Source organism: Leptinotarsa decemlineata, unplaced genomic scaffold (assembly GCF_025532065.1).
Source record: "Leptinotarsa decemlineata unplaced genomic scaffold, Ldec_3_MD MMD2_tig00004307_RagTag_RagTag, whole genome shotgun sequence".
NCBI classification, from domain to species: Eukaryota; Metazoa; Arthropoda; class Insecta; order Coleoptera; family Chrysomelidae; genus Leptinotarsa; species Leptinotarsa decemlineata.
This window is the reverse complement of record NW_027412606.1, coordinates 1,332,543-1,360,228: the sequence shown is the minus strand read 5'-3', so window position 1 is coordinate 1,360,228 and position 27,686 is coordinate 1,332,543. Positions and strand designations below refer to the sequence as shown.

The 27,686-nt window shown below is 35.2% G+C and overlaps 1 protein-coding gene across 2 annotated transcripts; it reads left to right on the top strand.

Annotated features, from left to right (window-relative positions):
• Nucleotides 1-23,706, top strand: LOC111513156 (uncharacterized). Of its 2 annotated transcripts, none has more exons than XM_074178742.1 (4): nucleotides 1-155; nucleotides 16,757-17,740; nucleotides 21,446-21,657; nucleotides 22,514-23,706. In XM_074178742.1, the coding sequence occupies exons 2-4, from the start codon at nucleotides 16,853-16,855 to the stop codon at nucleotides 22,869-22,871; spliced, it is 1,458 nt and encodes a 485-aa protein (XP_074034843.1). In that variant the 5' UTR covers nucleotides 1-155; nucleotides 16,757-16,852; the 3' UTR covers nucleotides 22,872-23,706. The 2 variants fall into 2 exon arrangements, with proteins under 2 accessions (XP_074034843.1, XP_074034844.1); XM_074178743.1 differs by lacking the exon at nucleotides 1-155 and adding an exon at nucleotides 12,697-12,834.
• Nucleotides 23,707-27,686: the final 3,980 nt, after the last annotated feature.

Sequence of the window (27,686 nt, the reverse complement as noted above, 5' to 3'; positions counted from 1 at the left end):
TTTGTTTGTTTGTTTATACTCGATCATTCACTGATATTTTTTGAATACATTTGTTCGTCAATATATGAATTGATTTCTGAAATTCAAGTGACATAATATGTGATTTGAGGATGTGACATAAATCAATTTGAAATTGATCATGGTCTATGTTTCAGGTAAGCTAATCTTGCTGGTGATAGTAATATTTGTTTATAAACAGTTCTGACATTGACATTACAACTTTGACTCCCTTATACATGATTTTAATAACTCACCAATGAATATGAGCTGTATTTTTATAAATAAGATTAATGAGAAATACATTTTTATGGCTTCAAATATTCTTGAAAACAAGCTAATAGTTGGTCCAGAGCAGAACCCTAGTTTTATAGTCAAAGATTGCAAATTGCATTTTTATAATTAAATTTTTTTATATTTTTTTTTTCAATTTCAAAGAGTTTAAAATCAGAAGATTCATGAAATATAAATCAATTACCAGAATTCAGCTTATTAAATGAGAAAAAGAAAAAAACACCCCAAAAGTGCTGTTTTGTTCTTTCCTGTTCATAAAAGAAAACATACGCCTTCTCACTCACAAGCGATTTTGGTGAAATTAGGAACACGTGTGAATCGTTGTATTCATTCCATGTGCCACTATAAGGGTGTCTGCAATACTCTGTGTAATGCCCGTTGTAAGTAGTCCCAGTGTGATTCGAAAGTGCATATAGATTATAACGACAAGGAGCCACATTGTCTGCTGCATAATTGCTCATATAATTGCCTTCTGAAGAGAATCTTTTTAAGTGAATTACTATAATACGGGGAAAATTATGGATTGATTGATTGTGCAATTCCTTCTTTCCTTGCACCTCGAACAGGTTGGTTTTTCATCTCCATCCAGGGTTTCCTCTTTTGTGAAGAAATACAAGCATTGTGACAAACTCAATTGGCCTGTTCTTTGTGGTATAGGAACAGACAAATCCCAAAAATCCCAGAAAGGATCGAAGTTTACTGATGAGTATCCACAGTGTGTGCACTTCATAGTAGATTTTAATCGACCAACGAAATTGTCTACAATCTTAGAGTTGTTCACGTTCAAGTATCTCAGCCAGTTCAAATTTTCGTCAATTTCCGTTAAGATCGGTATAGGCTTCCCAGTAATTCCATTGAGGTCCTCATGAAAACCTTCTGAAAGATATCGAAGAAATTTTTTGGCGTCTTGATGGGCAGATCCCATAAAATAAATGACTCCGATTATTGAAGATCTTTCTATTTCTATATTTCTACTGGGAATTATATTTATGACAACTCTCTGTATATCAAAATTACATTCAAATCCATTTTCTCATGAGCAATGACAGAATATTCAACATTAGTCACATTTTTCATCTGTCACCGTTTTTATTTCTGTAAATGAATGATATTTCTTTTAAACCGTATTTTGGTAAGTTACTTTCATTCATGTTTTTTAATTTATTGTTTGCTTCCAATTTTTTATTTTAGATATTCTGGAAAAGGGAAATGAAACTTTCCAAAAGCTTGAATGATCAATGAAAAGTGTTTATTATACAGCCATTCGATGAACTTCTGACTACCATACCCAATTTCTAAATTAGGTTCATAATTTTGAGAGTATAAAATTATTTACCATGTCACATAAATGTACTTTTTTTATATATACTGGTATTTCGCATATTTGTAATTGAGTTCGTAATAATTAATTGTTTATCATTTTTCTAAGTTGCGTCCTTATACAGGGTGTGACATAAGAACGTTAAAATATTCAAGTGACTTATTCTTGAGACACTAAAAAAAGTCTACATAAACTTGTGTCCGGAAATGCTTCGTTTCGGAGATACAGAGAGTTGAAATTGATTTTTTGTTCGTTTTTTAAAAATAACTTTTGCAAAATATAAGTTATTTGCACAAAATTTGGTACCCGGTGTTTTTTGACGTGGGAAATCGTAATTTCGTATTGATTTTCATGTAACATCTAGATGGTGCTGCGGATGTTGTCATTATTTATTTCAAATTGAAAAAACGTAATTCTCATACTTTTTCCAAGTAAAAAAGGTACACTTCCTCAACAACTCTGGAGTTGATCGTTTTTGAGATATTTACAATGTTCTGTATCGAAAAACCATTCGTTTTCGAGATACAAATTGTTGAAATGGTTGGTTTTTGTCATAAGTTTTTTGCAATTTTAGTTATTTCTATCTCGAAAACGAATGATTTTTCGATGAACATTTCACAGAAAAAACTTGTTTTTTTGACGAGATCCACCACTTACTCAGTAAGTGGTGGATCGATATGCATCGATATAGAAAATTTTAAATACCTCGTTGTTGAGGTTTTTTCAAATTGAAATGAATACTGACAGCATACGCAGCGCCCTCTAGAATTTGAGGGACATTAGCCTGGTGGGTTGACGGGGGTGGTTTGCTTCATTCACTCAATCCATCGATGTGTGAACCGGTGGCTCGAAACGCAAAGTCGGACGATCAATTTTCACTTCCTATCGTCCAACCCATATTAGGAATAACACGTTGAAAGGTAAGACCTCGTTAGTCCTTAGTTCGCACAAGTTTCGACTTTTGAGAGTTGACTTTCGTAGGGGGACGACAGCTGGTTAACGAAAAAACAGATTTTAACATGAAAATCTATACGAAATTATGATATTCCACGTTGAAAAAACCTCGGGTAACAAATCTCGTGCAAATAACTTATTTTTTGCGAAAAATATTTGTGAAAAATGAACAAAAAGTCAATTTCAACACCCTGTATCTCCAAAACGAAGCATTTCCGGACACAAGTTTATATAGACTTGTTTTATATTGTTTCAGGAATAAGTCACTTGAATATTTTAACGTACTTATGTTACACCCTGTATACTAAAATTTAGCATTTCTTGTAAACTGGGTGTTTATGTCCCTTGGAAATGAATGACTATCTATCGAAATTCAATTTGGTATGAAGTTTTCCAGTATCTTCTTATAGATGGTATTTTTCTCATTCCCCAATGAAAAAAACTATTGAAACTAATCTGAATTATTTTCAATCAGCATTATTTTATCTTCAAACCAGTGAAATTAGTATATTTAGAGTTCAATATTAACTTTGAATATAGTAGTTTTTCATTAACCTTTTTGGGGATTTTCATCTTCCAAAATGTAAAGAAAAAACTGCGAGATACATTCGATTTTTTCAATTCTAAAGAAGAGAGTAGATTTTAGGTTCGTGTAATTTCTTTCTTTTTTTGTTAGGAGCAAAATTATATGCAAAAATTTGCTGGTGAATAGTTAATTTCCTTTGTGAAAAATACTTTGAATTTGCGCGATAACTTGTTAGCCCATGGTATTTAAAGTTCTTCACTGGGATTTTAATTTTTTTAGACTGTGAGAATTTCCAAAAAGTTCGATGAGAAACTCTGATTATCATGTCAGGGTCTACAGAACATTCACATTTTTTACTGTGATTAACAATTATAGAAAATAGATCATACCATTTCTGAAGACTGCGTATCGAGGAGAGTTACATGCGAACTAGAAAATAAATATTTCGAAATGAAATTCCAAAGATTCATTTCTAACAACTACGTACAAAGTAGGTTCTGGTAAATGTCCACTGAAAAACAACTACTTCTCGGCTAATATCACGCTGGATATTAAATATTTATGCAAGATACCTCACAGAAGTTAGTCTCCCAGATATAATTCAAAATTCATCCTGGTATTAGCCGGGGAAGTAGTTGTTTTCCGGCAGGTTTCTTTATTATACTTTATTGTCCAAAAAAATGTTCTAACAAGGCTAGTAAATAAGTATAAAATTAAATACCTGTTCTATTAATATAAAAACATATTTTATCTATTGAATCCAATTGGTGATTCAGTAAAATATTTGAATTGTCAAAATCATTCATTTCCATTGCTTCCAAATAATTTCACTCCAAACCTTCATTTTCTATGTGTAAAATTTCGAAATCTCCGTTAAAGATATGATTTTCTTCTAAAAGATGATTTGAATATGTTGAATATATTATTTACATAGCTCATTACACGTTTGTCCAAAATATGTTGAAGCTGTAACATAACAGAAAAAGTGGCTTCATTTTTTTAATGAACAAGATGTCAAAATTGCGTATAGAAGAGACAAAACATCCAAATTCGAGAAATCAGGAGTATATAAATTAAATCAAATCATCTGAAAGAACAATTCGTTGATTTATAGCCATTCTTCAAGTGTGCCCACTGACTATATGTATAAATTAAATTGTGGAACTTTTCCTAAGGTAGGATATGAATTAGTGAAACTGGCAGACTAATTAGGAATCGCATCCAGGAACTATGTGAATAATAAAACAAGTTCAACATATACAAATCATATTTTAGAAGAAAATCATATTCTTTACGGAGAATTAAAAATTTTACACATAGAAAATAAAGGTTTGAAAGTAAATTATTTGGAATCAAGGAAAAATAATAAACATTTTACTAAATGACCAATTGGATTCAACGTATTCTAAAAACACTTTATTGTGTGATTTTCACTAGACAGTTTTACAAAAACGCAACACGAGTTTCGCCATACAATGGCTTCCTCGGGCTTGTCCTAATAACTAATTCTACACATTAAATGCTATATATACCTTATTCTACAATTTGAAGTACCTGAATATCAAGTACTTGATATTTTACCTAAGTTTGTAATGAATTTAATTACCTGAGCTTATGTTCCATTTTCCACATTTGAAAAAATATTCAATAACGGAGAGTTATTTAATTCTAATTGATCATTCAGTAAATTACCCGAATTTCTGATCCTATTGATTTCTAAATATTCTAGAAGATTTAGTTTCAAACTCTTCTCTTCTAAATGTAACACATCGTATTCATGATTGCACTCATGTCCTTCTGCTAAAAAGTGGTTTGCAAATGTGGAATTGGTCTTTCCATTTACAAAACTACTTCTATGCTCTTTAATTCTTTGGGAAAATGTTCTTCCAGTTTGGCCAATATACAGTTTTGGACAAGAGCCACAAGTCAGCTTATATACTCCTGATCTATCGAACAACGAAGTTTTGTCTTTATTGTTTTTAATAAATTTACTTAGATTACTATTCATTCTGTAAGCTACGTTTATGTCTTCTTTCTTCAAAAAACGGGCAATGAATTAGTTCATTAGTTCAGTAGAATTAGTTATTAAGACACGCCCGAGGAAGCCATTGTATGGCGTAACACGTGTTGCGTTTTTTTAAAACTGTCTTGTGAAAATCACACAATGAAGTGTTTTTAGAATACGTTAGTTATGGATTTTCATCAAGTATCGGGGGATTCCATCATATATCAATTGGATTTAAATAGATCACCATTACTGGACTAGTTTCCATAAAAACCCAATCATTGTTTGTAGACATTGTATTATTGATATAGAATCGAGATAATATGTTATAGGTTATCATAATTTTGAGGATGCACTTTAGTTATACAGGGTGAATCTCTAGAAACAGCATCGAAGTAAAGGCCGAATCAATCAGAAAATTTACTAATACCGTTAGAGATATACGAATTCATATCAAACGTTAACATGCAACTCAATAAAAAATATTTCGATTAGTGCTATATTTCTATTAACGAATCTTTCTCACACAAATCTTCATTAAGTTTCCCATGGTAATTGCCTACCAGTCCCCAGAGAATGCTGGGGATGATTATCATTATTGGACAATTTAAAAAAACCAGTGAAACCCTATTTCACCCTCATCGAGTTCGCACCTGTTCCCTTTCCCACCACCACCTGACTGCTGCCATAGAATGCAACTACTAAATAATGAAATTAGGTAAACTTTGCATACAGGTCTGTCAGAGTAGAAGTGGATCGATAATAATTTTAGAAGAGATACACGTATTTCCTTCTTTATATTAATAATACATAATGTCATTTAGTATAGCAAGCCTCTAATAAAACTAACAGTAATATATTTGAATGTGTCTAAGAAAGTTTCTTTCTGAATATTACAGGTTCTGACTAAGAACGTATGAAATCATAGGATGAAAATATTCATTTCAATTAGAGAATTATTGAAGTATTAGGTGGTTTTATAAGTTTTGCCCGTGTTCATGAGTCTACTTTGAACTGTTTCAAAAACCAATCTTATTCAACAAGCTGTAACGTAACATGTTCGCCATTACGCTATGGGTCATTTATCACAAATGAATACTGACTTTAAAAACCGACAAATTTTAGTTAGTTTTGTAACAGTTACAGTGTTTCGTTTAACAAGCTGTAACGTAACATTTCTCGTCGTTACGCTATGAGATATTTACCACTAATGAATACTGGCGCAGAGAATCGACAAATGGTAGTTCACCTTTAAACGGTTACATTATTTCGTTCAACAAGATGTAACGTAACATGTTCGTCGTTACGCTATGGGCCATTTATCACAAATGAATACTGGCTGAGGATCGACATATGATAGTTCACCTTGTAACTGTTACATTATTCCGTTCAACAAGATGTAACGTAACATGTTTGTCGTTACGCATTTATCACAAATGAATACTGGCTTCAAAAACCGACAAATTACAGTTAGTTTTGTAACGGTTACAATATTTCGTTCAACAAGCTGTAACGTAACATTCCTCGCCCTTACGCTATGAGCCATTTACCACAAATGAATACTGGCTGAGAATCGACATATGATAGTTCACCTTGTAACGGTTACATTATTTCGTTCAACAAGATGTAACGTAACATGTTCTTCGTTACGCTATGGGCCATTTATCACAAATGAATACTGGCTTTAAAAACCGACAAATTACAGTCAGTTTTGTAGCGGTTACAGTATTTCGTTCAACAAGCTGTAACGTAACATTCCTCGCCCTTACGATATGAGCCATTCACCACAAATGAATACTGGCTTTAAAAACCGACAAATGATAGTTCGTATTGTACAATATTTCGTGCTGTAACGTGACATATACGCGGTAACGGTATGGACCATTTACACATATGAATACTGGCTTCGGTCGGTAGTCAAGCGGTTCGACGTGGGTGCTATGTTCACGAACTCGAATTGACTGCCGTGTTGATCGGTGGTTCAAGCCCTAGTCTGAACGATCGATTTCCACTTGCTATTTTCCAATCCGTGTTAGGAAACACACGTTAAAAGGTAAGACCTCGTTAATCCTTAGCTTGCACAAGTTTCGACTTCTGAGGGTTGTCGCTCGTAAGGGTGCGACAGCTGGTTAACGGAAAAACAGATTTGAAACAGATTTTCTTTTAACCGACAAATGATAGTTCTCCTTGTAATGGTTACAGTATTTCGTCCAACAAGCTGTAACGTAAAATGATCGCCGTTACGGTATGGGCCATCAATCACATATGAGTACTGGCTTTAAAAACCTACAAATGCTAGTTCGTCTTATAACGGTTACAGTATTTCGTGCAACAAGCTGTAACGTAACATGTAAGCCGTTACTCCATGGTTCATTCATCACATATGAATACTCGCTTTAAAAATTGACAAATGATAGTTCGTCTTGTAACGATTATATTATTTCGTTCAACAAGCTGTAACGCAACATGTTCATCGTAACGCCGTGGGACATTTATCACAAATAAATACTCGCTTTAAAAATTGACAATGATGGTATGCCTTGTAACGGTTACAGTATTTCTTCCAACGAGCTGTAACGTAACATGTTTGGAGTTACGGATCATTTGTGCAAATGGATAAGTGCTTTGAGAGTGTTGTTATAATGCTTGATTTGAAATGCATTTCAGTTTCGAGTCATTGGATATTTCTGCGAAAAAATTGATCAGAGAAATAATGATTTGCAAACACTGCATGGTGCCGTTTTATAAAAGTTTCATCATGTCTGAGCATTTACGAAAGTGCTAGCCAAAGGCAGAGTTGTGACGTCAACCGAAAAAAATTCAATGCGACGTGAAATTAAAGGAATTAGAAGTAAGAATATATATTCGATTCAACATGTCGTTGAAATGATAAATGAATGGGTTTCATGAAATGTTTTATTGGCATTTGAGCGTGAGTTCATAGACATGCAAATAGACTATTCTAGTGACTGGTTTGCATTAGTTCGCCCGAGTGAAAAATAAATAAAAAATGAATTGGCGTTCCTACTCGTTTTTGAAATATTCGAATATGTTTCGTACTTAATAATTTTCGAAACCTCTTCACTTCTTTCGAATAACGAGTATCTAAACAGTAGGGGACGAATTCCCAAATATTTACTTGCAATTTTCTTCAAGGGTCTTTTGATTATCGTACTTCCTGTTGTCATGATATCACGTGTGGAATGTCTCGAAGTGAAGAACAATTGAAAACAATACATATTTACTCAATAGTGTAAATAATAATTGGTAATAATTGGAAGAAATGAATAAAACAACACATTTATTGTATATGATTTGTGTGATTGATGACTTGTTTATTTCGTGGAAATTTATGATCACTGCAATGAATGATAACACTTTTGTTTAATTTCCACTAGTTATTTTATTTTTACCACCGGTTTCGGATTTTATCCCATTATCGTGGTTATATACGGAGTTTGTAGCTAAAATTCAACAATGAAGTTTATAGAAATTACGGGGTTGTTAAACTAATAAATTTAAGAGTGGAGACCTACATAAATCTATTTGCTCGTTTGGGGTTATATTTTTCGGGTTTTTAATTGATTCAATAATTTCCGTGGCTCCCTACAAATTCATTTTCATCACTTTTTATGGGAATATATTACGTTACAGCTTGTTGGGCGAAATTCTGTAACTTTCACAAGCCGAACTGCAATTTATCGGTTTTTGAAACCAGTATCTTTTTGTAATAAATGAGATATAGCGTAACTGCTTACAGCTTGTTGGACGAAATACTATAACCATTACAAGCCGAACTGTCACGTGTCAGTAACCGCGTACATATAACTTATGGCAATACCTCATGGAATACTGTTGGATGTTATTCGTAACCTCTTTGACACATCTAAAGTCGAGATACCATTATTCTGCCTTTAATGCTCGCATCTATTTGTAATGAATAACTCATAACGTAACCGTGAACATGTTACGTTACGGCTAGTGGAGATGGAGTACTGATGTATGATATGTGTAACCACTTTGACACGCATAAACGTTACAAGCCGAAATATTGTTGATTTTTAGCCGTTGTATCGAAAGATTGTTACGTTTCGCCCAGTGGGTATACAGATACTGTGTATTTTTGCCTGTTGCTGGCGACGTTGTTTAATAATATCATTCTATTACTTTAATATATAATAATTGATATAGCTAATACTCGAAATGCTTCCGGAAGCATACCGTGTCATTTCGCACGGTGTTAAGTTACATATTCGAAGTAACGTTACAAAGTATTAGCAAACCGTGTCTTTTCTCACGGTGTTAAGTTACATATTCGGTGTTACGTTACAGGGTATTACCTCATATAAATTCATACATGTTTTGGTGCTTACGATTATCTACTAATTTTTTTTCACTTTTTGAAAATGCGTATTTGCATATGCCATACGCTTATCTATACTAACTGAGTCAGTATAGACACGCCTGAAGAAGCGAAACACGTGTTGCATTTTCGTTAAACTATGTAGTGAAAATCTCATAATGAAGTATTTTTTTGAATACATATAATATTTTTTCCTTCAACTCAAACAGCTCAGCCAGAGAATTAGTATTGAACTGCTTGACATTCTCAACGCTTCCAGATCCTTCTTGTAAATTACTTTGTCATAATTCTTTCGTGTTAATAATTTCCACGTATGAAAGATACTCGTATTTCAATAGCAAATCATCAATAGAAAAAGCAAATGTATCTGCTTAACAATTTGCACCCTCTGAACACTTGCTTTTCAGAAAAAACACCTTTCACTATTCGCATATTCGCAATATCGCATATTACATTACGACTACGTATTATTGAAAAAAGATTTTTGTTCTGATGAAGTACCTGGTACAGTATTTGAAATATGGGCCAATGAATGTGATTCTAACAAGACTTGTGCCTTTACCAGAAATGGAGAATACAAATTTTCCAACTTTAGACAAGTTTCGTCACCATTGGTGATATAGAATATCTTAGAGAAAAGTGTGAATGTAGTCAAAAAATACAGCAGAGTTTCTGGATGTTTCTCTGAGGCCTTTAATCTTATACCACATGATTTGAGGGTTTCTACTAATTACATTCCGATGTTATGACTCGTTATATCGTTTTTGTTTGTGGCTCTCCAGATTTCTCAAAGGCCTACCAGTAGCCATCGATAATTTTTTTCGTATACCAATAACAATGGTATTCCACAGGGATCCATATTATCCCAACCCTTTTTCTATTATACGTGGTCTAACTTTCGCGGCTGAGGTTTTCAGTGTCATTATTTTTCGAGTTTGAAAGCCGTGGATTTGTGGAATTTCTTCCTGACGTTTCGCTGGCGCGAGTGGAGGTTTAACCATCATGGCTTGCTATCCCATGACTAACTTTTAGGCTTCGTAAAGCGTATTTATGCCTTGTCAGGTGATCAGTTGTATTTATACCTGTACTTGTCTGCCTGTTGTCATTCTGTTCGTTATTCTCGAATTCCTTAAAATGGGGTTCCATATTCGGTTGAGGTTCACCGCTTCTTCTTTTCTTTTGAAATTCTCCGTATGTTTGTGGATCTCTATTGCCTCCCGTGCCAGTCGGTTATAGTATCCCTATATGTGGGCAATTATTTCTATGTTTTCAAACAAGAGTGTGTGGTCTCCTTCACTAAGTGTGTGTTCTGCCACAGCTGACTTGTCCGCTTGGCCTAGTCTGCAGTTCCTTTTATGTTCTTTCAATCTTGTTCCCATGGATAGATACTTGCACGCACTATCGAACCACCATACTAGCCAAAACAAATGAGTCATCTCCACTCTAACGGAACGGGCTCGGAGAATATGTGCACCAGTACGTCTGGAGAGGGAACTGAAACATCTTGAAGTGACTTCGGGATCGAATGGATACAGTGCCTCCGAGATCAGGAAAGCCATGAAACCGAAGAGGGCCACGGTTCAAAAAGCCAAAAAGGATCAGATGGTTGCACGCGCATATCTACCGTTTATCCCTAGGGTCACGGACAGAATTAGAAAACTATTGGATAAACACGACATCGAAACAGTCTTCAAACCCACGAGGAAGATACAACAAAGCTCCAGGTCGACTAAAGACAAAAGAGACCCACTTTCAGCAGCAGGGGATTCTATCGCATACCGTGCACTTGTGGGAAGGTATATATCGGAACCATCAAACAATCCATAGGAACAAGACTGAAAGATCATAAAAGGAACTGCAGACTAGGTCAGCTGTGGCAGAACACGCACTTATTGAAGGAGATCACACAAACTTGTTTGAAAATGCAGAACTAATTGCCCCCAACCTGGGATACTATAACCGACTGGTACGGGAGGCAAAAGAGATTCACAAACACACTGAAAATTTCAACAGAAAAGAAGAAGCGAACTCAACCGAATATGGAATCCCATTTTAAAGAATTCGAGAATAACGAACAGAATGACAAGCAGCAAGATTGTTAATGTTCCAGGATTAAGTACAGGTACAAGGCATAAATACACTTTATGAAGCCTAAAAGTTAGTCATCGGACAGCAAGCCATGATGGTTAAACCTTTAAAGAAGCTAGCCACTCGCGCCAGCGAAATATCAGGAAGAAATTCCAAAAATCCACGGCTTTCAAACTCGAAAAATAATGACACTTCGGTGAGTTTGTTGGGGGTTAAAATGGACACCCCCAATATGTCTTGGCACAATCATGTCGCTGGAATTGCAAAGGCTGCTTCTCAAAAGCTTGAAACACTGTTCCGAACCAGAAAACTGTACACACATCAGCAACTTCTGATTCTTCATAAGACCTTCTTTCAAATATTGTTTTAATGTATGGAGCTTTGCCTGAATCTGCTGGATTCCATCCAGAAAAGAGCTATCCGCCAGACTGAAGACGCAAACTTCACTTGCAATCTTGATCGTCTGGAACATCGAAGAAAGGTTGGAGATTTGTCTCTCTTTCATAGATACTTTCACGGGAGGTGTTCAAGTGACTTGGCACATTTGATTCCACCAAGAGCGGTACATATCAGAAATACGCGACGGACTGTGGCTGCTCATCGTTTTGAGGTTCAACTCAGTATACCTCGAACTTAACTGTTTAAGAACTCTTTCATTCGAAGAACTGCGTTTATGTGGATTGGATCAATCTCCAGCTATTTAAATCCAATGTGAATTCCCAAAAATGAACCTTTCCTAAAAATATACCCCTTTCAATTTAAACTTTAACAGCTTTTTTATTTCCAATGAATTCAATCAAGAGGATGAATGTAAAATTCTCAGAGATCAAACTACTTTGCCTTTCCTTTCATAGGAGGATTCCATTTGGAAAGTCATTGCCACGCTTCCTGAAAATGCGATATGTTTACCACATTCAAGCACAATTTCCTGCACTTGCTAGAAATACATCGAGGGCCAATTAGCGGTGGAGATAACGTGTATATGTCCAATTTTTACCATCAAAAGGGGATTGACGAAGGGCACCCGTTCCTTCCAGCCCGTGGAAAACTATTGATCGCAGACAGTTCTGGTCATTTGATGACGTCACATCGTCCGAAATCGACCGATTTTCCCGTTCACCACCTACAGCTCTTGCGGATCGAAATTTGAGTTCGGATTTTCCTTTGTGGAGAAACAGTGCGTTTTGATACAAGTCCCTTGGGAATATGTGTAGTTTGATGTTCTGCTGAGGTCTGATTTGAAAGAATGGGGGTAGACTTGTTGCCTGGAAACGGTGTGTTGAAAGGTATGACTGTAATTTCATTTATAACAAGTATTGTTGTGGAACAACGAATAGATATGTAACATAACCATGTACAGGATGATCAAACCTACATCATTCTCTTGAAGATTATCACTTGGTGATCGAAACACTTGTCGAGGTGTTAAAATAATGGTTTGATGTTGGAAAAAAACTCCAGTAATATTCATTATTACACCAAAGGTTCCATACAGTGCATTACAAGTAAAGGATGATCATTGAATATGAAGAAAGTAGTCTTGCCCTAATTTTGAACAAAAACGTTAGAGTTGGCATCAGAAAATTTGATAGTGTACTTGTAGAGTATTGCAGAAACCAGATCTATAGCTTTGGTTGTTGACCATTTTTTCATAAATTTGAAATTCGCATCGATTTAAACTGATAATTTCAATAAATATTGAAATTGCACATTTTCATTGCAACTTCTTTTATCTTCAAGATAGTTCTTTGATTCGTCATCAGGCCAACATTTTCAACTTTACTTTTCCTTACTAGCGCCATATTGGATGTTTTTGCGGTTTTGAAATTACCTTTTTTCTTCTCCAGTTGAGCAGCAAAAGTTACCCGTGTATTCACAGAATTTCTGAAGATTACTGAAATAGTTCACTTGCAGTAGTAGACATTTATTTTCCAAAATTATGAATGGACTGACCCGCTACTTGATAAAAATTAATAACATAATCCATGATAATTTTCAAAAACATTTTCATTTCTAGACGCAATTCGGTAACACCGTAGTTTCCTCTTTAGAAATCCATTCTATTAACTTTGAGAAAACCTATTACGTACCATTCAGTAGTTTTGACAACTCTCTACTAGAATATGACATCAAAATCTTCAATACGAAAGTCATCAAACCTACAAAGGAAATAAAATATCTTGGAATAATTTTGGACAGCAATCTCAGATGGAACCAACACATACCTAGACCACATAGTTGAAAAATTACGTTGCATACTTTACAAATTCAAACGAATAGCAAACATACTCAATCATAAACGGAAAATTATGTTATACAGGGTGTAACTGAAAAAGTGTTAAACATTTAAGGAGGTGATTCCTCATCGAAAAAAAGATAGGATCTTCCATATAAAGAAACTTCATTGGAGCATCCCTTGTTAAGATACAGCCTCTTGAAGGGGGTACATAAAATTTGTATAACAATTTTTTTCACAAGCACTAAAAAAGTTACAATATTGAAATCAACCTGACGTTTTGAACTACCAAAAAGACACTTAGCCAGTAATTTATTTGGTTTACCCCATGGTTGTAAGGGGTGGAAAACGCAACCCTTTTTACCATTTAAAAATTTATTTCCGATGGCCTGTTTCATTCTAAACAAAAAATGTCTCTTGTGTTTTTTGCCCAAAATAAACCAGTTCGCAGCAAAAAATTATTTTACTATCAGCTGAATTCTAGGGTCCAATTATCTAAAAACTCTCCAAACTCACTAAGTCCTTTATTATTTAATAAATTACCAGACTATGTAAGAGAGAGTCGAACCTTAACATGTTTCAAAAAATGTCTTAAACATTTTTTAATTGGAAAATGCTATTATAAAGTCGATCAGGCACTATAATAAGCTTTTGTAAATCCTTTATGATTTGTCTGTTATTTGTGTATTTGGTTGAATATATGTATATATGCGTATAAATGTATATATGTCTGTATATGTATATATGTGTTACACAATTATTCTATACTATAGACGAACGACTATAATACCTGCAAATTCACTGTTTTATTATATACACTTTAACTGAATGTTATCATATTCTGTTAATTTTAAATAAATGACTACTCCTATACAGTACTTGTATTGTCCTTCTGGAGAATAAAGAATTATTATTATTATTATTTTAACTAACACCTTATTAGATCGCTCCTTACCGCACTGTCCACTAAACTTGATGTCCTGGAATCCAAATGGAATGACCAGACAAGTGTGCTGTTGTCGGCAAAGCAATAAATTGAATTAACGTTTTTCCAATAAGTTGTTGATATACAATAAAAAAATGGTTGGAGACAATATGGATCCCTGGGGAACACCCAGCGTTGATGGTGAAAATATTCGAGAGATATCCATCGACGGCCACTTGCAGGGAACTTTTTTCAGGAAGCTGAAGAGTCATACACAAAAATGATCCGACAAGCTATAGCATCGAAGTTTAGCCAGCAAATCCTCATGCCACACCCGATCAAAAGTCTTATGAATATCAAGCGCAACAGCTCTTGATTCTCCTTGTTTCTTGATTGTGTTATTACAAATATGGGTGACATACGATTGAATATCGCCTGTTGATCACCAAGAAGGAAAAACCCATTTCTCATAAGACAGAATGAAAAATCTGCAAAATAACGATAACGAGCACTTGATTAGTGCCATCAGACGCCTTGCTGATATTAAGCTGTTTCAAAATTCACCTGACTAGACGCTGTAAAAAAATAATTTTTGACATTGTGGATTCTAGTATGGAAATAGTGGGTGATGCCTTTTCCAGAAAATCGACTGTGGAGTGGAACGCAAATTTTTCAGCTAGAAAATTAGCTTTCTCTATGGCTGTTGTTGCAATTGAACCATCCGCCTGTGTCACGGGTGGAATCGTGGATTTTGTAAAGTTCTGATTAACAGCTTTAGCTACCAACCAGAACGATCTAGATCCGTTGGGATTGGCAAGCAGTTTATCCCTAATTCTCTGATTGTGAAGTTCTTTGCTTTCATTTATCCTAAGTTTGCAGCTGTTGCGAGCCTTAACAAACCTAGTTCGGTTTTCGGTACTGGGATTTTTGCGCCACTGCCGTTAGATTTTTGAAGGCAACATCTTGCACGCAATTTTTGTTGAACCAAGGTTTGCCGTTAGCAGGTCGTTTCATTAAAATAGGAATATATGCATCCATGGATGATAGAATAACTTCCATGACTTTAGAAGCAAAAGTTGATGGATGTTTAGAGCTGAAACAGACATCTAGCCAGGGGAAAATTTGGAAATGGTCTTGAAGATCCTCCCATTCAGCTGATCTGTAATGCCAAACTTTGCGCGGCTTAGATTGTTCCCCAACATTCATCGGTGATTCACTCAACACTGAAATGAGTTTGTGGTCAGAAGATCTCATTAGAGACCTTACGGTGACTCCAAATTTCTGGATTGGTTGTTAGGTATACATCCAGAATGCTAGCATATTCTCCATCACGGTCAGGAAAGCGGGTTACCTCAATTACAATGATAATTACGCCTCTACCTACATACACACATTGATGCATACCTATATATAAACATTATGAAATTATGAAACAACGATAAAAATAAAACCAATTGGCGCTCCGGGGCGACTTCATTGATTCCAGTGGCGCATTTGCTTTTTCAGCTGCAGGAAACCCCGGAAAAACCTGCAGCACCACATCATCTGAAGATCTTGATCTACCAATGTCCTCTCTCTCATAAAACAAAATGTAGGATGTCTCCAGAGGCTCCAATAGATTCAATAAATCTCCAGAACACTTCGTGACACGACTCTCGTCAAACTTAAACCAGTCCGTTTCGTCTTCGACCAAGGCGTAATAATGACCAACTTCAACGCCAGAACCACAGTGAAAAAATGGGACAATTTCATGAATATTATGATGATTCACAACACCATTCATACTCAGCTTTCTTTAGTGGTTAACGCTCAAGAAAACAGTCTTTTCCGTTTTCAAAACCTGAAAATCACTTAAAAACTTTCGTCTAAAATTGTGAATAGCTTTAATTCTTTTGACTAACGTAACGATACGTATCAATCCTTTCGAAGTACGTGATACACACAATGAATTAGAGAAAATTCAACTTTTCTCTAACTAAACCATATACATAGAAACTTCCATTGTGTTCTACGGATGCAAATCATAATAATTTACTTTTTGTTACAGATTGATAGTACCATGGACTTGAAGACCTGAACTGCAAATAAAAATAATGTGATATATAATCCGTCCACGAATACGATTTGCTCACATCTGCTCAAAATGACTTTGGAAATATGCAACGAAATGGATGAACTGGAAAATAATTGCGATGAGGAATTATTCGCGTTCGCTTTCCCCGCCATGGAGTCCGACGTTGAAACAGAAATAGCAACTAAGAATTTGCAAAACATCAATAAGGAATTAACATTCGGAAGCAACCAATTAGACAATAATGCCTTGACTATTCTTGAAAACATTCATGCTCAAAGCAGGTTGGAGTATGTACCCACCGAAGTACAAAACTGTATTGAAGTGGAGTCAACAAATGTTATTAGTATCCCGGAACACCAAATAGTAGAAATCCAGTTCCAAAATGGGGTAATCAATACCGAGTTCATCGTTGATAATGATATACTCCAAACACAATTAGAAAACGATCATGTGAAATCAAGCTTCATAAATCTCAAAGAAGGAATTTACGAGGAAATAATCCCCTATCAAATGTACGAGGAATCCACGGACAATTTTGAAATATTCCAAAATCTGGAAGAAAACACCTCGGAAAGTAATAAAAACCATACCATTCAGGATACTATAAACGTATCCATTCCTAGCCCTCAAAGTGAAAATGATGAACAGACAGAAACAGACCTAACTAGTTTGAACTGGTTGCATAATATAACTAACATAATGTCGGTTCCAAACTTACCGACTCCCCCAGTATCCCCGTCCCCAAAGCCAAAAAGAAAATCCAGTAGTACTCAGGAAGATTTGACGATAAATATCAACTATTACAAAAAGAATGGGGAGAAGAAACCCCCATTCTCATATGCTACTTTGATATGTATGGCGATGGGAAAAAATGGAAATAAAATGACGTTGTCGGCAATTTATCATTGGATCAGGGAAAACTTTTTGTACTACAGGAAAGCTCATCCTAGTTGGCAGGTGAGTGAAGAGCTTGTTACATGAAGATGACGCATAAGTAACTTTGATTTTCTAACTAATTCTTACTAACAACTAATGCTTGAAACATATCTTATCCTTTTCGAAATATACATTATGGATGTAAGGAGAATCTGCTCATCGATAGATGTACAAGGCAGAACTCAATACAGTATTTGCCCTAAATCAATAACCGCAAGGCATTTGATTCAACATCGCATGGGCCCATCTTCATTTGGTCAGATGCCTTGCGGACTCGCCCTGGAGGTTAGGTTAGGTCCGAAGTGAGTGGGTCTATTCGACCCTTCACAGCATGAGTCTTGAAGTGAGCCCATCCTGGAAAATTCTGCCAGAAGTCCATAAATCTTCTTACCATTCAGGTGTTCAATCTTTGTTTGGCAAAGCCTAAAGCGATGCCAATGCCATGTTCTGCTGCTTGCAGCACCCTCCTCTGCAAAGGAGTCAGCAGCCTCATTGCCTTCCACGTCAATAAATAGATAGATAGATAGATTTCAGTGATCCTTTTTGCTACATAATGTGTATATGGGATAAGTCATAATTGTAGTTGAGTTATAAACATGCATACATATAAACATACAAAAGTATAAACAAACATAGAATGTAAATAAACTAGGTTTCACAATAAAAATAATTTAAATATAAATAGAAAAAAAAGGAAAACTATGAATCACCAGCTTGCTTAGAAACAATAAACAAGGAGAGGTAACACGGGCATTTTGAAATAAAGTTTTCAACAGAAATACGATCGCTCATTGCTTACTTCAAGTGTAAATTCGTCCACTGTGTAAAAACCCTTTTCTGATAAATAACGTTTCAATTTTTTTTTGACAGTCCCCTCATATCTTCAAAAAATATAAATTTGCCGGCATTCATATCTTTTCTTCTTATATTATAGCTATGCATCTCTGTTTTTGTTTGGAAAGGTTTTTATTTTCATATACATATGTCAAAGTTTTTAAAATGTACAGACTTGCAACTGTCAATACTTTATTTTGTTGGAATATATTTCTACATGAAGTTCTAAAGTCCAAAATAAATATCAATCTCAGCAGTGCTTTTTGTTTTATAAAAATCCTGTCTGCTCCAGTAGCTAGTCCCCAGACCAAAATGTTCTGATACATGGCATAATAAACTGATATCAGTGAATTTGTATCTAACTTGCACTTAAGAGATTTCATCAGATAGTATGATTGATTCAATTTCTTCCATATATAATCTATATTTTTTTTGGGAAAGAAATTGTTTGGCTTTCTACTACTCCATCTTGATACAAAAAAAGAAGGATGAGGAAGTCTTCCAAAGAAAGGAAGGAAGAAACTCTATACATGGATGTATAGATCATGCAAAGAAGTAACTTTCAGACACAAGCTGAAAGAAAGTCTTCCTGAAACAGCTACCTTCATATAAACATTGAATTATACGAAAGAAAAAATTCTTTCGAAACAAATACTTCATTAAAACATCGTAATTCATGAATGAAGTGTGTGTATTTTCTATAATGTTATCCAATTCGGTACTAAAGAGCCTTGGGGCAAGTGTCTTAAGGCGAAACATCGGTGTATACCAGTGAGGATGGCAGTGTTCTATGTAAGTGCAATTTGTTACCATTCATTTAAAGTAGAACTCATGTGAATGATATCTGATTTATATTCCACAACGAATGTTAGAAATACAAACTGAGTAGAGAAAAGTATCTTCTGTATAATTCAGTGTTCATATAGAAGTATTTGTTTCGAAAGAATTTTTTCTTTCGTATAATTCAATGTTTATATGAAGGTAGCTGTTTCAGGAGGACTTTCTTTCAGTTTGTGTCTGAAAGTTACTTCTTTGCATGATCTACACATCCATGTATAGAGTCACTTCCTTCCTTTCTTTGGAAGACTCCCTCATCCTTCTTTTTTTTTGTATCAAGATGGAGTAGTAGAAAGCCAAAAACTTTCTTTCCCAAAAAATTAATCACTCCTAAAAAATATAACCCCTTCAATTCATAATGTATATGTTCTTGCCATGTGAGGAGTGAGTTAACCATAGTTCCTGAGAATTTTGTCGAGCTGGTCAGTTCTAAACGTTTATTTTGGAAACTGAGATTGAGATTATGTTGACTTCTCGATGAATTCGCGAATTGCATGTATACCGTTTTGTTCTGGTTGACAATGAGTCTGTTCTTGTTACACCATCCATTAAATTCGATTAGAACAGCATTTACCATTTGTGTCATATCGTCAGATGTTTTACTAGAAAGAATGACAGACGTGTCATCTGCATAGAGAAATATTTTTCCATGACTTATATTGAGAGGAAGATCATTTACATATAATAAAAATATTAGTGGCCCAAGAACGCTGCCCTGAGGGGTACCTGTTGTAACTGAAAAATGTATCCGACTTGATGTTATTCTGCTTTACCTGGAAACATCTATACGCCAAAAAAGAAACAACTAATTGATTTACATTACCACGAATCCCAAGGTTGAAGAGTTTGTCTGCTACAAATTTAGTGTTCAAAGTGTCAAAGGCCCTGTTCAAGTCAAAGAAGACTCCTACAACAATATTTTTTTCGTCAATTAAATCATGTATGGCCAGGAATCCAGACCAGAGACAATCTGTTAAGTCTTCCTATCGAGGAGAGTCGTTTTTGGCAATTTGCTACCAATTCAGACGTTGCACGGTAGGAGCCAAGAGCTTCCAACGCCGTTTGACCGAGAATATTTTTATTGACTTGTGTATGAGGTTGGATTCTTCCAATCTCCCCTCAAACAATTCAATAGTATGAATTTCCGCTTGAAATACAGTCGCATAGGTTCCTAGGCAGGTTGATATCTCTATCCTGCACCAGAACCGGAAGGTATTTTCGATCCATTTGTGAACCAACAACTATCTGATAAGGGTCCAATCAGAGCAGGTCACTTTCAGAATTTCAGGGCAATTATCTATGCTAACATGTTTGTGCATCTCAGTATTGCCATTATCCGTTGCGCTGAGCAGAAATGAGTCACCTCTAGAATACGGAGTCGTAAGGTCTCCCATTTGTTCCATGTGGATGACTTCGAAAGTTATGTTTCTGTGGAATAGGAACTCCAGGTCTCCAAGGGTGGTGGAAGAGTGCAGGCATGCTAGGGGAATAAAATTCAGAATAGACATTTGTGCAATAATCCACCTCAGAAGAAAAAAAATCGGAAATAACAGAGAGGATATGCAGCTCGTAGATTCTGCACCATTCTGTGTTATTTTGATGTCAGTCAAGACTAGAACGTTCATTGGTTATTGAAATTCCCAGTTATACCACCGTTGATCCAACAAAGGTCATCTTTATCAGTCTCGGGGGGCTTTTAGGAAGCTGTTGGCTCCAATCTGATCTAGACTATAACCCTACTACCCTGAGGAATGAAGTAGTTTTTTCTTCCTTCTTTCTTAACTTTCTAGACGCTAAAATAGAATGGTCACCTGGTTATGGTTTATTTAATAGATACTCTCTCAAAGTGATGTACCTAAAAGTTTTCTGAGCGATTTAATGAATAAGGATCATGAAGTTGTTGATTCTGACCCCATTCATTATGATGAAGGTCTGAGAAACACTGGTGGTATTAGAAAATGATCTACATTAAAAAAATGACAGTTCAGGTATATGATAGAGTGAGAAGACAATGCAAGTATTCTTACATTTTAATGATTTCATTATCTTTTCCAGAATTCGATAAGACACAACTTGTCCTTGAACAAATGTTTCGTGAAACATCCGAGATCAAAAGACGAACCAGGCAAAGGAGGTTTCTGGAAGTTGGATTTAGAACGACTGGAAGAGTCACGAAGATCAAAAAGAAGATCAAGCCTCACTGTAAGAGCACCGAGAAATCGACTTCCTGAAGAAAAATTATCGAAACAACCAAGAAAAATCAAAAGGTAACCATTTTTTCAACAATATAATTGCTAATTATATTTTCAGAGGAATTGTTTTATGATCCTTATCAGTACAAAACAAATAAACTACAACTGAACTCCGAAGAACTATTGTTCAATAAGTAATTATATATTTTGTCTTGTTCATTTTTTCTCTGTATGAACTGAGGAGTTTTTCGTTTGGGTTTCGTTATATATTTCAATGATTGGTTAACGGAATGTCAGTAGTGGTCTGAAGCCGATTGATGACTTCCCCCCACAATTCGTCCTTGACCTTGAATGATGGCGTACGACCTTCACCTATATGTAGGGTCATATAACCTTTGTAATGGAAGTTGACTTTCAGACTCAGGACTGGCCTTGACACATGACCTTGAGGTTTCACCTCAGACCACGTCTCACATCTTTAAGCTATGTGCATGCCATATGACCTTGAACATAGAGTTTGATCTTGATATTCGACTCTGTTATCGACATCGAGTCAAAAGGGGGTTGTTCTTTCATGAGGAGTCTTGTGTGCATGTATATGTGCAACGAATGTTCATGTATCTCAAGGTCCTGAGACGTTCTCCGAAATCAAACCTCAAGGTGCACGTTTCCAATCTCAAGGCCAAACTACATGTTCAAGGACATTTACAATACACATAGCTCAAGGTCGTGAGACCCAAGCTCAAACCTCTAGGCCGCGTTCCAAAATTCAACTCGCTTCTCAATTTTCATGGTCACATGATCTGACAAAGCTGGAGGTCTTGTGACGTCATTCAATATCGATTTAGAGTGGTGGGGGAGGTCCTCAATCAACATTAGGTCACTACTAATGTCTTTTCAACTTTCAAATCAATGATGTGTATTCTTCAAGGTATCGAACAACACAAAAAACGGGAGAAAGGAAGCATAATATCCTCTCCAATATTTCGATTTGCGGAGAAACAGACATCGAAAACTTCGAAGAAACAAAGAAGAGGGAGAAGAAAACTGAAAAGAAACCACAGAAAACTTCAGAAGCCAAAAACGTGAAAGTCAGAGACGCCGAATCGAATGACAACAATAACATCCCTGATAATTTCATTCCAGAATCAATGCCAAATCAATCAGTGATAACAGAACCAGTTAATCAAATGCTCGGTGAGGACGAACTCACAGGTTTGTTACTAGCCACCAAAGGGTGGGATGATTGCCAACTTGAACTTTTAGATTCTTTGTTAGATTCACTCTAATCATTAGTCTGAGGATGAATGGTGTGTGTGATGGATTTGTAATTTTATCGTTTGATAAGAAGAAGGTAGGAATCGCTCACCTTTTGTGGTGTTTTGGGATTGAAAAGAGGGATATAACCTCGAAAATAGGTCTCAACCTAAAGCAGATTATGGTTCTGGAAAAAAATAAACAATATTTATGGGCTTTATCAGGTCTCTTGATCTTCAAATTGCCATCTCTATATTATCCAAAAAAGCCATTTCTTCAGTATTTTCTTTTCCCTTCTTTTTGGGGTTTGAGTAAAACATTGTAGCACATTTGGATATGTTTTATTTTTTTGAGTTTAGTTTTTTTTCTTCTGTTAGTAGTTGTAGTAACTAAATAATTTCGGCTCAAATCAGGCTATATAAAACATATGCTCAATTATTAGCTCAAAAATGATTTGCAAATATTATATAACTGTATGGAAGCTGTGGGGGTTGAATGATAAACCACTAATGAATGTAACTTGTTTCATAGTGCCAAAGTGCATGCGTAAGGTTATGTCCCACATGACGCATAAAGGATTTTCAGAGGAAAAGTGAATGATTTTAATGATTTCATCAATCTTCCCCCACTGAAAAATAGTTTTACAATGATTATTTATGTAAGTATGGCATGTTTCAGGGCGAAAAATCAAAATAGTTTTAGACTATTAAACTTGTTTTTTGAAATAAGTGTGTGGCTCATATCCAAAGTATTTTACATATATATTTATAGAGAATAATGTTATACAAAAATAACCAAAAGTGGTGAACTTTCCCATTCAATGAAACTGAATGTACTACGTTGAGAAATACACAGTGTGTTATTGTGCCTTTTGTCAACACGTGTGACTCTTCTGTTGGTTCAGTCCACAATTATTGTAAATAAAAATAATTAGCGTTTGTGAGCGCTCAATTGTATATAGTTATTGGGATTCGGATGGAAATCGATCAAAGACGCATGTATATCGAAGAAAATAAGATCATACTTCGACATTCATGTGAGTACTCACCTTTAAATGAATGCTTGCAAAACCAACCATTTTTTTTGCAAAACTCAATAGTTTTGACCATGTGAAATGTAAGAGTTATTATAACCTAACCTAACCTAACCTATTTTATCTTCGTTAAATGTCTCATCTTGAATTCATTTCAATTCTGTATTAAATTTAAACATTCTTTCATGTATGGTGCAAAAATGTAGAACGCGCAAAAATATTCTTGAAACGTTATATGTGAAAAAGTGGAAGGCGTATTATGAATTTTCGGGGGGGTATTGAGATTCTGATGAACATATTCTCCTATGTGAATGTATTTTGGAAAATAACTTCAAAATATAGTTTATATGAATCAAAATTCCAGCCCATTGAGTTCGGTGCCGGCGGTGGCAAACTTTATCATCAAACCTTCTTGGGTGTTCTTGTGAACAGACGTGAAAACAGTATATTAGGCCTCAGAGTATACAGTAAACCAACACAAACAAGAACTCTAACCCCAGCCACAACAGAAGAGAGGGTTAATCAAAATGTTGGTCGAGAGAGCAAGACATATCTGAGAACCTGAGAATTTACCTTGAGGACTTCAATCCCCTAAAAAATGCCTTCAGAGAACAGGTACAGCGCAAAATAGCTTTCACACAGTAAATTCCTTCTCTTTAATCAATTCACCCCTATTTACAGGTTCAATTTCTTTTGTGATTTTTTGGGTTAATTTCTACTTATATATAATAACTCTCATTATTGAATATTTATCTAATGAATTATGTAACTATTTTTTTTTCTAAAATATGATCATCATACCATCCGATGCCCGTTCTAAGTATTTGTATAAAACATGAGCTCTAACCTCTTCCGTCCATAAAACTGAGATAGAATACTGGGATGCATCTAATCTGTATCTTTGTCTTCATCAGTTACAGATATAGCACATAGTGCATACCAGTTGAAAACGCTTTTAGGTGTAAGTGTTTTAATATTGTAGTTATCTACTTCGCATATAGGTTTTTGTTTCGAAATGTTTTAAAATATCCAGTGTCATTCGGGGGCGTCCATAAATTACGTGAGGTGTTTAAGGGGGGGGGGTGTCGAGTCAAATCTCATCTAATCTTACGTTGGAAAGAGGGGGGGTCCCGGCGAATATCACGCATTTTTTTTTCTAATTGAAACAAAAAAAAATACTATTATGGTCCATTTAATCCAGATTGTACATGCTAAAGATTTAATCTTAAGTGTAATCGTAATACGATTTAGATCATTCACTAATTCGTTCGAAAGAAAATAATTTCATTCATACTTCGACGTTATACATCTACTGACTGTCAAACCACCATATTTATTTTATATCCACGAGCTAATGAGTTACTGTGCGCAAGCTCCAACGGCTTATAGTGGCTAGATCAAAACGAAGTTGAAGGAGCAGATAATTTTACTGAAAATCAAATGGACATGTTGGTTCCAATAGTCTCTATTGAGACTGCGCATGATTCTCCATAGACTGAATTAGAGTAGATATTCTTTTTTTAATCACAGTAGTTACGATTTGAGTATTCTATTGTTATATTTTTATTACATTTATAATTAAACTCTCAGCAATATTGATTACTAGTCTTAACTAGTCGTAAATAAAAGCACGAAGCAGTTTTTTTTTCTTTTTACAATAACCATCCATTGGGGGGATGAGGGAGGGGGTTGAGTAAAATCTCACGACATCTCACCAGGGGGGGAGGGTGGGACTGAAAATAAAAAAAAACACCTCACGTAAATTATGGACGCCCCCTTATCAAATTTTGGTGATTCGAATCACTTCATTACATTTCTTTAAATAAAGATAATGGTTGTTACATCTTCAGTGCGTAAGTTCTTGATGCTTGGGTTTTTTGGAAATAACGAAATATATGAAAATATTCGATGTCATAGGATTTCTCTCAATGATAAGTATGAAATAACTGCACAAAAACAACTTATCAGTAAAATTACAAGCTCCGTTTCCAGTCTGAAAAATAATATATGATTTGAAATTGTTAATAAAAGGCTTGAGAATTTTATGAAAAATGAACAACAGTTAAATAGGACTGTCAGTCAAGAAAATGCTTCTTACTCCAACTCTTCTATTTATTCATTCAAGTAAAGCCTGTCTGATTACAAAAATGATTAAATTATTACAAAAGTTACACACAATGATTAAAATTCCAACATAAGAACTGAAGAAAACAAATTAATTACTAACAAAAAAATGAGAATTGGATAACTAAAGCTTTTAGAAAATATTTGATGACCTTCTGAATGATGAAAATTGGACAAATTTTCAAATATTCCCCCAAATAATTGAATAGTCATGAAATTCTACGTTAACGAATATTTGTGAGTCAAAGAATGTTCTGATTTTTATGTCTTCTCTTCGTGAAGTTTATACCTCGGTTTATTCATAAAATTGTACAAAAATGTTTTCAACCATGAATACACTTACATTATCATTATTAAAATGGACGAAAACTCATTAGGTTCATGAATTCTTCGCAAACAAACTAATATTATAGTAGCCACATTTACTTTGTGAAAAATGAATAAATATTTGCTTCGACAGAAAATAGATCCGATATATAATTTTGAATTTCTGGAGTTTTTATTCGATTATCACATACGTGTATTTCATAAAGTGATTATATTTAATTGCTCAGTAATTCCTTCTGAAATGAATCTTGCAATATCATTTGAGAAATCCTACTAGTCAAATGATCTGTCAAATTAGTGTAGCAAACGTATTTTTTGTATTTTATTGAAATGAATATAAACTACAAACAAGTGTATTCTAGTCTTTTGCAATATTTGTATTTATACACAGTTTGCTCAAAATGTGCTACAATAGCAATATTATTTATAAATGTGACATGAAATTCATATTTTATGAAATAGAGGTGATATCAAGTGTTCTGTTGTTTTTTTTATCATGCTCTCATATATCCATATTCCTCGTCCAGAATGAATAAAATATATTATAAGGATATCCGACTACAGATGACCTTGAAATAAAAAAGATGATGAGGCGCCAATAGCGCCTCATCAACCAGAAACACGTGTCCGCGGTTTGCCCCTTTTTTGAGTGTTCTATCCACAAATTTTCCCTTTTGATTTATATCATACACACTCAATTACATCTTTATCTCTGTATATAACACTCCAAAAAGGGGGGCAAACCGCGGACACGTGTTTCTGGCTATTGGCCTCATCAGCGCGGTGCAGCCAAGTGTAAAGGTGGGCAACACTTGTTTGCCGAAAGCAGAAAACAACACATATGCACGGAGTCAACAACAGGAGCCAACCGCACATTTGTGGTTCTAGTTAAAAGACCTAGAATTCCCAGGCTACATCTAACATGACCACGTAGGCAGCTATAGCTACCTGCGTGACATCTGGGTCCAAGATATAAATACATACAAAGATTTTATCGAGTGTGTATGATGTACAAATCAAAAATGAAACAATTAGTGGACATAACACTCCAAAAAGGGGGGCAAACCGCGGACACGTGTTTCTGGCTATTGGCCTCATCAGCGCGGTGCAGCCAAGTGTAAAGGTGGGCAACACTTGTTTGCCGAAAGCAGGAAACAACACATATGCACGGAGTCAGCAACAGGAGCCAACCGCACATTTGTGGTTCCAGTTAGAAGACCTAGAATTCCCAGGCTACATCTAACATGACCACGTAGGCAGCTATAGCTACCTGCGTGACATCCAGGTCCAAGATATAAATACATACAAAGATTTTATCGAGTGTGTATGATGTACAAACAAGTGTTGCCCACCTTTACACTTG

What these genes read in the sequence shown, in the direction of transcription:
- LOC111513156 (XM_074178742.1), top strand. Translation starts at nt 16,853, where the DNA reads ATGACTTTGGAAATATGCAACGAAATGGATGAACTGGAAAATAATTGC. An exon ending in AAGCTCATCCTAGTTGGCAG is followed by an intron (nt 17,741 to 21,445) that starts GTGAGTGAAGAG and finishes TATCTTTTCCAG; the next exon opens with AATTCGATAAGACACAACTT. An exon ending in CAACCAAGAAAAATCAAAAG is followed by an intron (nt 21,658 to 22,513) that starts GTAACCATTTTT and finishes GTATTCTTCAAG; the next exon opens with GTATCGAACAACACAAAAAA.